Source organism: Akebia trifoliata, chromosome 16, assembly GCF_017979445.1.
Source record: "Akebia trifoliata isolate Shusen 1 chromosome 16, ASM1797944v1, whole genome shotgun sequence".
Classification (NCBI taxonomy): domain Eukaryota; kingdom Viridiplantae; phylum Streptophyta; class Magnoliopsida; order Ranunculales; family Lardizabalaceae; genus Akebia; species Akebia trifoliata.
In genome coordinates this window covers 14889009-14900867 of record NC_141390.1, presented here as the reverse complement: position 1 = coordinate 14900867, position 11859 = coordinate 14889009, and the positions used below count along the sequence as shown (strand labels likewise).

General features: G+C 36.2%; 1 protein-coding gene across 1 annotated transcript; it reads left to right on the top strand.

The window, feature by feature from the left end:
* Positions 1–256: 256 nt before the first annotated feature.
* Positions 257–7878, top strand: LOC147382615 (uncharacterized). The gene is made up of 2 exons (XM_086428906.1): positions 257–963; positions 7161–7878. The coding sequence occupies exons 1-2, from the start codon at positions 678–680 to the stop codon at positions 7529–7531; spliced, it is 657 nt and encodes a 218-aa protein (XP_086285032.1). The 5' UTR covers positions 257–677; the 3' UTR covers positions 7532–7878.
* Positions 7879–11859: the final 3981 nt, after the last annotated feature.

Sequence of the window (11859 nt, the reverse complement as noted above, 5' to 3'; positions counted from 1 at the left end):
GAAAGTGGAAGAGAACCATAGATGGTTCTTCACTCATATCTCAATGAAAAGCATCTATGGTTCCCATACACTTTCACGACAAGAAGTGTGATATGTGATTCCCCATGAGATCACTTCAGCATTATTAATCCACTAAACATTGGGGGCTGGCTTAAGCAAAGGCAAAAGCAAAAGTTTTAAAGTTAAAAAAAAAAAAAAAAAAAAAAAAAAAAAAACTCCCTCTTGTGCTTCAACCGATCCATCATCTTCCCCACTTTGAAGGCCCACCAAATAGAAAAACATAACAATACAATCCCAATTCCTTGTCGCACTAATGTATTCTCATGTTCTTCACTTATTACGTTACTCAATACTCACACGGTCACACCCTCGTTCACGGCTTCACCTTAACACCTATTTCATTGTCTTTGCATTTTCCTTTCAACTTTTACCCCCAAAAAAACCCATTGATTTCCCTTATATTTTAGCTTACAAACCCATCTCTCTCTCTCGGACGAGTTTTCCGATACGTTCGAGGCGTCTCGTTCAAAAATCATGCTCTGAATTCCTTGATCTCATTTAAGAGACAAAACTCATGAAAGTTAGAAGCTTGTGGCTTTGTTATTTTAGCAAAACCCATGGATTTCGGGCCTTAGATAACACTGAGTTGTAGAAGATTTTGAATTTCAGGGATAGAGATGATTCAGTTATTGTTTTTGGTTCTCTTTGTGGAGGGATTTGTGGCATTTCTTCTAATGGTGGAGATCGGACCGTTGAGAGATCTTGTGATGAAGGGTTTGGACCAGATGAAGATGGGAAAGGGTCCAGCGACAGTGAAAACCATTGCGTGCACGCTGTCGATCATCCTTGCGTCCAGCATCGCTAGCATTATCAAGATCCAGAACAAGGGAGCTAAGCTCGGAACCCTCACACCTATGGATCAGGTCCTATGGAGGACTCACTTGCTTGAAGCGTCCCTCATGGGTTCGTATCTTCATCATCGATTCTTTATATATTTTATTTATATTATATATCCCGGATAGGATCATATCCGATACTATTGATTTTCTATTGAAACTATGAAAAATGACATATGCTCCGAAAATACCTAGGTGTTGATGAAATGGAAAGTTTAAGTCTTAATGTAAGGATCATAACATACCCCCACACTTCACGATCGATGCCCTCGTTGACCTACTTTATGGCAATACTATGGGCGAGCACCATAGTCTCTTGGCCTTCTTTTCAAGTAGTACGTATCCCTTTTTTTTTTCATACGCCACCCCTTCCCAGACTAATTACGGTGGCCTACTATGGGGACCCCTTCCGTAGCCCATACTATAGTGAGTCCTCTCCGTCCCCTCCTTTTTTTTTTTATCTTCAGAATCCCTTCCACATCCCATACTATAGTGAGCCCCCTCCCCCTTTTTTAACCTAAGGATCATAACATACCCCCATGCTTCACAACCGATGCCCTCGTTGGTCAATTTTATGGTGATACTATGAGTGAGCCCCACAATCTCTTGGCCTTCTTTTCAAGTATCAGCTATCCCTTTTCATTTTTTTTTTCCATAAGCCACCCCTTCCTAGACTAATCAATGTGGCCTACTATCGTAGACTCCTTCCATATCCCTTACTATGGTGAGTCCACCCCCCCCCCCCCCCCCCCCCCCTCCCTCTTTTTTTTTTTTTCAGAACCCCTTCCATATCTCATATTATAGTAAGCCCCTCTTTCCTCCTCTGGAACCCTTCCATATCCCATACTATGGTGAGTCCCAACCCCTCCTTCCATATCCCATACTATGTGGAGGCTCCCCCCCTCCCTTTCCCAAACCCCTTTCATATCCCATAGAGGAATCCTTTTTTTTTTTCTTTTCAGAATCCCTTCCATATCCCATTTTATGGAGAAGTCCCTCCTTTTGTTTTCCATAATCGCCTCCCGTGACTTGAACCCTAGACATGGGGTTGGCTTTGATACCAATGTTAAGTCCCAATTCAATGCTCCGAAAATACCTAATTGTTTATGGAGTGGAAAGTTTAAGTCTTAACCTAAGGATCTTAACATCATCTCTCTTTGGGGTCGTAACATACCACTGTAATCCAAATTGACTACTACTATGGCCTAGATACCCTTCTTATCGGTCCCCCCAAGTTACTCCTTCCACTAATGCCCCATGCCACATAATGAAGATTTTCACCATGGTACCTTTCTTTTGAGGCTCTCAAATAGCAAAACGCTTTCCCTAAGTCGTTCCTTCTGATTGTTGAACCCAAGATGTGGTAATGATTTTTTGATGCCAAATGATATGGTTTCAGTCAATACACCAAAAATATCTAGGTTAAGCCAATATCTCTTTGGGGTCATAACAATGATATAATCGTGTAGGCATTTCTGATGAAATCAGTACATAACCTTTTGTGCTAGCTAAGAGAGTTTAAATTCTATATTGAGAGAGTCTGATGATCTAGGGAAAATTAAGTTAGAAACCAAAATCAATCTAGATGCACAAGATTACATTGAATATGAATGCACAATAGGATTCCATAGAGCTGATTAATCCGTGATGGGGTTGCATGGTCCAAGTCAATATATGGTTGAAGCATTGATTAAGATTTAATTTTGGAACTTATGGGTCAGTTCATGGAAGTGGCGTGGGGTTATTTTTAAGCTAGAGTTGAGAGTTTGGATACTTGGAAGCTTGTTGAAGTGTTAAGGTTGGGAGGGTGAAGTCATAAGGAAATTGCTTCAGTTGGGCTATAAAGGGGTAACATTTTAGGATTGGGAGAGTCTGTTTCATGACGTTTTGCAACTTCTAGTTAGGTTTATTTTCTCATTTAGTCTGTATGTTCAATCCTTTCTAATTAGTAGGTCGTCACTACATCATATTGTATCTTTGTTGTCTTCTTGTTCTTACTTTTTATAAATTATATTTATGGAAAACTATTAAAAAGGAGCCAAACTTCTCATTAATTATCAAAAAGATATTTTTTTAAAATTACTATACATGAATTAAAACGTTGGACTGTCCAGCTGGATAGTCCTGCATTTTACACTGCATTTTAAATTTAAATACTGAAAATGCACATCTGCATATTCATAATAAATCTAAAACGTATGACTGAAAATAGCTTTTAATAAAACTCACTTATCAAAATATATATATATATTTATAGGGGACGGTTCAGCAGCCCTAAAGTTTGCCAAGTTTGGTGCCAAACATTTTTCAAAATATCGGTTAGAAGCTTTGGAATGAGCTGATTTTTTGTGAGGATGATCTCTATGACGAGGAGATCATCCTCACCAAAAATCAGCCTATTCCAAAACTTCTAACCCCATCAAAAGTGATTTACAAAAATTGGACGGTACACGATTCTTCAACTTGTAAACTAGGGTTAGAAGTTTCAAAATGAGCTGATTTTTTGTGAGGATGATCTCTTCACCGTAGAGATCATCCTCACAAAAAATCAGCCTATTCCAAAACTTCTAACCCCATCAAAAGTGATTTACAAAAAATGTTTGGCACCAAACTTGGCAAACTTTAGGGCTGCTAAACCACTCCCATATATATATATATATGGGAAATGTTCAGTAACAAACATTTGACAAACATTTTGGCAAAACATTTTTCAAAACATGGGTTAGAGGTTTTGGAATGGGCTGATTTTTGGCGAGGATGATCTCTACGGTGAGGAGATCATCCTCACCAAAAATCAGCCTATTCCAAAACTTCTAACCCCATCAAAAGTGATTTACAAAAATTGGACAGTCCACGATTCTTCAATTTGTAAACTAAGGTTAGAAATTTCAAAATGAGCTGATTTTTGGAGAGGATGATCTCCTCATCATAGAGATCATCCTCACAAAAAATCAGCTCATTCCAAAACTTCTAACCCATGTTTTGAAAAATGTTTGGCAAACTTTAGGGCTGCTGAACCGCTCCCATATATATATATATATATATATATATATATATATATATTCATAAAATAGCCAAAAACGCTGGACTGTCCGGTGAGTTAATATTGGATAGTCCTGTGATTTAAGTCAAATTTTGTAATTTTTAATAAAAAAAATATTTTTTTGATAATTAATGAAAAAACTGGCCCCCTTTCTTTTTTGATAATTTTTGTTATTTTTGTCTATCAAAAAGATGAACTAGAAGGGACACATGGATTTGGAGGTTTAGGATCCAGCATATGGGACAAAAATGAATATGGACTCGCATGACCATGAAGAGTAATGGCTCTTGGGGATTGAGAAAAAGGAGAAAAAATGCCAAGAAGTAATAAGGAACAATAAGAGAAGTAACCGGTGGTACTTTAAGGATATTCAAAGTGGTATCTCATCACTTTGTGGGACATGCGAGGCAGTGCAACACTCTGGTTCTACTATGTTACATCCCTGAATAATTAAGCAACATATTCTCAAAATAATTTTTCCACTTATGCTAATTATAAGATAATTATGTGTGTTATATAGATTTAGGGATATAAAATGCATAATTATTAGATAATTATGCTAATTATAACGTCCCTTCCCCTTGTAAAACTGTCTTCACTATCCGAAAAAATAAAATAAAACCCACTATAGTTAAATTATAGAAAAGATCCAAGTGGAACTTGGATTCATCCTAAATTTAGTTTAATGTAAGCTTCATAGCTATAAATGTGAACCAATTGGTTGCCTTAGATACTAGTAAAAACATGAACAACTTCTAGGAAGGCTGGCAGTCTACCATCTCAATCTCATTTGCATTTCAAGTACTACTAGGCATCTCCTACCCTCACAAGTCACAAATATAATGGACCTGAAATCTATGTAACAAATCCAAAAGCTACCTTTGAGGCTAAAGTTAAGAACTATTTGTTGGAAGTTTTTACTTTTAATGAACTTTTTTAGATTTTCAATTCTTGCCGCTGCAAATTCATTATATAAAATTTCATCAGTTTTGTTGCATAGCTCACTAGTTGTGGATGTGACAATAACTCATCCATGCTTTTTGAAAGATTGTAGCTTTGCTTCTAGTTTGGGGTGCTAGGCAAAAAATTCTCTATTCATATTGGATACCGTACTTCCAAGGCATTCTTGTGGTTTCTCTTGTCTATGGTTGTGTTGATAGAGAATATAATTTCCCCAAAGAAGATTACCCACCTAGTTGTTATACTTCATCGGATTTATTTATTTATTATTTTTAAATTTATCATTCATGTATATGGAATATTTGGATCTCTCTCTTTGTTATCTGGACTCCCACAATATGAAAAATCCAGTTTGTCAATTTCTCAATGAACAACCCTTCCTACTTCATGCTATCTTACCTGAGATTTCAACTCTTCTTTTCTCTTATTCCTTTCTCTCCGAAAAATGGTCATTATGTCACTTCACTATTTTCCTTCCATGCATTTGTAATTTTGATCTCTAATTTGATCAAGGAAAACTTCCCAAATAGGAAATATGAATAGTATCAAAGTTCACCCTTTTTCTAAATTTTTTCTCTTTATTTGGAGATGGTTTCAATGGAGATGTCAGCTTTTTGTGATATGTTGGTGTGTTTGGAAATAGAGGAATAGTTGCACTTTTGAGGATAATTCCGGAATAGAGGAGGTTGTCATAGAGAAGGTTAAAGCTACCCTATGTCGTTGGTCATCGGTTACTCTACGACAGTGCCCCCTTACTAAAATAGTTTAAAAGGATTAGATTTATTAATTTCTTATCAAATTGGGAATCTATGATTTTGACGATTTTTTGGCTTAAATTTACAGTTCTTTAATAGGATTTTCTCCTCATTATCAATATGTACCAAGTGATCCTGTAAATTCATAACTATTAGATTGTTCAATCTTCAACAAACAAGTGCTTGATTTCCTTGAAATCCTCTTTTATTAGGTTATCATGATTAGAGCAAAGAATGTCACACTTTGATTTATCCTATGGTACCCATGATTTTATGTGAAACCAATGGAAATTGATCTAAATTTGCTAAATTTAGGATGTTGAGAAGGTGAACACAAGTTATTTGTACCAATAAGAAGGCCAAAATATGATTAGTATCAAATAATGTATCTCATTTCAACAATAAGAGTTTAGTGAGGTTAACTTGGGTATCAAAAAAATGATGTTTTATTAGTCCAAGAATTTTGAGGAATTCAAAGGCTTTCTTCGAGGACATAGTGTTCACATGGGATTTTGTCATGGAGTGAAGAGTTTGGCGTGCAGATACTCTGGCTGCCCCCCTTCTTAGCGGGGTAGTTCTGTTTTCTACTTGTTTCTATCTCGTTGGGGCTTACTCCATGGTAGGTCTCAACCTCTGCCAAAGTTCCCTTGTTTGTCGTCCCTTTTTTTTTTTTTCAACTTTCTTAATGCAATCTTTTTATTTACGGAAAAAAAGAAGATCTATGACCATATTATGTTAACTGTTCGTATTTCGTTCATTCCATCGGTATGCTACTAGGTACTTGTAATTGAGATCCGTTTGCCAAAACCCAGCGGTCTTTATGTGGAACCTCCATGAACAATCGGCATTTTGTTTTTTGTTTTTTTTAATTTTTTTTTAATTTTTTAATTTTTATTTTTTATATGGTTTTTCCGCTTCTCACTGCTGCTCTTTAGGATATCTGGTGCCTAATCGTTGCCTGTTTCCCTATATTGAAAAAGAAAAAAAAATCAATTCAAGAATGTCACCAACTTCACCAACATCTTTTCCTAGGATTCATAAGGAGAGTTGAAAGGCCAAAATCACTTCAGAATGACAAAGAATGGGCCTCTAGGATCAAAACTTTTACATGGCTGCACTAGAAAATTCGACAGTCCAAGGCCCACAAATTTTAGAAACCAAATTTCAACGGCCCAGGAAGGGCCGCAGCTAGGATTGTGGGGGCAACCAAGAGTAGAAATTTTTTTGTGGGGACAACAAAGAGTGAAACAAAATAGTTGTGGGGGCAATTAAGAGGAAATGTTTTTTGTAGGTGCAACAGTGGCAGAATTTTTTATCCGCTGCTAAAATCTTTTGCAATAGCTTACTAATCCAAAGGCTTTGAAAATTCTTGTGGGGGGCAAGTGCCCCCACAGTCCCCAATGTAAATCCGGCCCTGGGCTTAGGGCCGTTGAAATTTTTGATGTTCCCCAGATTCGACGTATTGAGTGAAACTTGGAAGACTAATAGTGAATTTTGTTCTTGCAGGCTATTCCCTATTTCTCGGATTTGTAATTGATAGCTTACACCACTCTCTTCAAAGACTCATTTTGTTGAAGACTACAGTTGTAACTTCCAAACAAGAAGTTGCGAAACTTCAGAAAGAGTTACTGCAAATCAAAGAGAAGGATGAAAAAACTTCCAAGGAAATAATATCCCTCAAGGAAGAAATCTCCAATCTAACAGAGAATTTAAAGAATCTGAAACTGGAATCTGAAGGGAAGGATAAACGGATAGACTCTGCTGAAGCTCATGTAGTGGCCCTTCAAAAGCAAGCAGAGGACTTACTTCTTGAGTACGACCGTTTGTTAGAAGACAACCAAAATCTTCAGTTTCAAACTCTCGGAGTTAGGAATTGAGACTTTGTGGATCTCCAACTATTCAAATCATGGCATTTAGCTTTCATTCCCTTTAAGCTCGGTTGCACCAAATTATGTTCAAAATTTTGTAATTCTACCTCTTTCTTTCTTAATGGTTTTGCCAATTTGATCTGATATTGAGTTAAGAGGAAAAATCAACTGAGATGGGAGGGAAGAAAATGCTCATTTTCCAAACAGATCAGGCATTATGCCATTCTTAAAATGTACATTTCGATGGGGGGATGAGGAGTACAATTGGGGATTAATTGTCTTTGTATCTTTCATATATTAGTGATCAAAAGTGTTAATTACGTTGCGATTAAACTGTTGGTTTCTTATTTGGAGAAGTTTGAAGCTTATTTCTCTCATATTTGCATAGGAGTATTGTATTTTGAAGGCAGTTAAACTGTTCGTTTCATCTCGTAGTTCATATTGTTTCAGGTGAAATAGATCTTTTAACTTAATTTACAATTATTTATTAGTATGTATTTATTTTCAAAATAATTATAAACCTTTTCTTATGAAATTAAGTGGTTTAGAAGATTATTAATCACAATATTATTTTTAATGAGTTGAGTAACTCGATGCTGGCAGGATTTGAATCCAGGTCTCTGGTATCATCATCTAAAGACTTTACCAGCTAAACTCTAAGCTAGCTGCCATCTACCACGAAGATCATAATTTTATTTAGATAATAAATATTTTAATTATTTATTTTAATAAAAATACAAAAAATTGATTGGCTCTGTCCAGATTTTGAAAATATTGCCCCAAGATCAAGCCATGACTTGGGCAAGAAATCTCGATCTCGGAGGAGTCAAGATTTGAAACCATGCCATCATCACCATTGTGTGGTGCTACTCCTACTCGGGAGTGGTTTTCATGCCCTATTTGGGTTAGGGAGTGAGGAAAATCTGTAACAGGTTAACAAAAATTGTAATAGAATTGTTTAAGATCTATGCTTCAATGCAAATTACTTTTACTGGACTCATCTGAGTTGAGTCAAGTTTATGCGTTTTAAATCCATGAATATAACTAGTTTTAAGAGTCCTGATAAAATGACTTGTCAGGTGGCATACTCAATTGACTCACTGACGTGAACAAGTTTGAAAACCATAGATCTTTCTGCCTCGGGTTACATGGTTCCTTTGGGAGACACTTTTTTTTATGGGGAAGTGCAATCATGTATACCGAGGTGTGTAGATCTGTGATTCCAAACTTGTCACATCAGTGAGTCGATTGAGTATGCCACCTGGCAACATTTTATCATGACTCTAGTTTTAAAGCAATGTCTTAAAATACTTGCTCATAGGTGGGGCAGATTATGCGCATATAATCAGCACATGGATTGGGACATAGTCACAAAGTCGGAGTACAGATTTAAAATGACAAGGGAAAACTTCGGAAAAAACATGAAAAAAAGAAACGATGAAAATAAAACATAAAAAAATATATTAAAAGTTATGAAAACATATGTATCTAATGAAAATTCATAAAATCACGTTAGTATCATCAAATCCCATATTTTTACATTTATGAATGAGCAAATTCTATTATGCATCAAATCCCACATTTAAAAGAGAAAATGTTTAAAATTTTGTATTGTGAAAAAAAAAAGGGGGAAAAAGTCGAAAAAAAAAAACGGGAAAAAGTCAGCAATTTTTGTTATACAGGAAAAAGTCGCATTTTTCTTAGTATTTTAATCATTAAGGATGCAAGTCGCATTTTAAACATAACTTTTTCAAAAAATCACCAATTTTTGTTACTATGGTTGGGACATGAACAAGCTACAAATTAGTCCCGAGTCCAAACAGGCATATAATAGTGGGCTTAAACACAGCCCATGATCTCATTTAATAGTGGGCTGAACCAATCTAATTTAAGAAAAATTCAGTGGGCTGAAATTTTTCCAAAATTGTCATGAACATGTGAGCCAAGTATGATTCAAAACAATGGGTCAAATCAGACCCAAATCTGATCATTTCTACCCAGTAACTTTGGGTCTGGATCTGTGTTTTGGATTCGGAGAAGGTTTCAATCTGATATCTTTTGGATCAGGTTTGAATCAACCATGTCCCAATTTGAAAAGGCCTGATCCAATAATATATTATAAAGTATACAAATTATATCATTTTATAGATTTTGTATATCAAAATTGGGTTTGGCCTGATCCGGATCTGATCTGATTGTTAGTGGACCAGGTTTGGATCTTAATATTGAGATCTGATAAAACCCAATTTGGTACTCTCATTGGATCAGTCCTGGATTCGATCCAATCCTTATTGGATTGGTACCAAATTGAGCATGTCCGACCCGGACCCGATCCATAGACAACCATACAGCACACATGTAATGAACTTTTATTATTTATGGGCTGCATTTGGCCCAGAACAGTATATGTGCATTGGGCTTAAACAGGCCCAAAACTGCCATGCATATTTAATCTATTATATAAAACACGGTTTTATACCCCCCGAAGCGCCCTTGGAGATTCATCCGTAGAATGTGTAATACCCCGGATTTTCAACTCGTATCTCGAAAAATCCAAAGGGCGATATTCCGAAGAAAATGCCAAAGAAGGAAATAAGAGTAAAACACTCGGATATTGTTATGATCATTTTTAACGAAAACCGAGTCCACCATTGGATTTAGAGAGGTTGAAATATGTACTTTAGCCTGTAAGCAAGTTCGAATTTGAGTTCGGATGAAAAAGTTATAAAATCTTCGAATTTGGCGTTAAGTGGGACCAAAAACAGTGAAATTTTGCTAGAGCGAGAATCAGGAAAAATCGACTTCACCGTTAGGTCTGCAACGAAAAATTATTCGAAATGGAATACTCACATGTTATTTTTCGAGTTCGAATGGTCAGGATTTCGTCAAAATTAGAAATAAATAGAAAATGTCAAAAATGCCCTCAGCCCTCTTATAAAAGAAAGCTTACTTTATTTTATTTTATTTTACTTTTTCATTCTTTTCTAAAGAACTCAACTTAGCCACTTTTCCAAACCTAGGGTTTCAACCCTTCCTATCAAGATCTATCGCAAACGAGTCTGAGTTGGACCTCGACGAAGAAGGAAAAATCGTTGGCATTGTCGAGCTCCACGTGCTCACCCCATCCAACCTCCATTTCCTTTTCGTTTTCTTAGGTTCTCACCAAAAATCAGCGAGTAGGTTTATCTATAACCGGTTAGGGTCTCATCCAAATCAAGGAAGAGTCATCCATCGCCATTGAAAAGGGGAAGAACACCTTCAAAGAGGGTTTCACAACCAACCCGACCGTTGACACCCGAGTTCAACCACTTTCGGAACTCCGAGCCGCCGAGCATTGACTCTTGGTGTCGATTCATCACCATTGACAACCACGAACCAATGTAAGGGACTCTCGATTCTTATTAATAACCATAGATTTCGAAAAATTGCTTTTAGGGATGTTTTGAAACTTATGTTGTGTTTTAAAAATCGTAGAATGTTGTTGTAATTGCTTCAAATTTCATGTTAGACCTAAGGTATTTGATGTATTTTATTGTGATTTAATTATTGGATCCGTAGGTGGGTTATTAGAATCGAAAACGAGTGAAAAACTCGAAGAAATGAAGAAAAAAATAGAAAAATTCGCAAAATCCAGCATTCTGTCGGTGCCACCGTGCTCCATTCACGGTGCCACCGTGCACCATTCACGGTGCTACCATGAAAATCAAAAAGTGCCTGAAAATTTTTTCTGATATTTTTTTTGGATTCCCTATGCTTTTAACATGTCAAAACGACTATTTATAGTCCCCGTAACTCCTTCAAACGAAGCGGAAAAAAAATAAACAAATTTTCGTCACGACGGGAATGTTTTAAGTATTTGCGTGATATTTTTTTTGCATTACTTTGAATTAGGTTACAAAACTACATGGCTCCTCTTATGTTGTCGATGACCTTCATTTATGAAAATCTATTTTCAATTTTGAAAACTTTGAAAAATCGAGTTTCCGACACTTAGCCAAATTTTCACCGATTTTTCTAGTTTTGGCGGTTTGCCTTCACATACCTGTTGAGACATCGTTTTGAATAAACCTTTATGGTTTTCGATGGAAAGACCAAAAATAACTTTGAAAGATTGAAAATGAATGGGTTGATTTGAAAAGACGAAAAATGAGAATGTCGAGAGAATAGGAAAAAATGGATGAATCGGTAAAATGTCAGAGTCACACTCGAGGGGTGATGTCTGCATTTTACATTGTATGTTGTATGTAGGTTGGTGAAAGGATATCCAGGTTATTAATGAAAGGATTGCATGCTTATTTAAATTTATGTTGGCGCAGAGACTCCGAATATTGTTGTTT

Bases quoted from the DNA above. Each gene is read 5' to 3' on its own strand.
- LOC147382615 (XM_086428906.1), top strand. From the start codon at position 678: ATGATTCAGTTATTGTTTTTGGTTCTCTTTGTGGAGGGATTTGTGGCA. The intron at 964-7,160 runs GTTCGTATCTTC...TTGTTCTTGCAG, and splicing joins GCTTGAAGCGTCCCTCATGG to GCTATTCCCTATTTCTCGGA.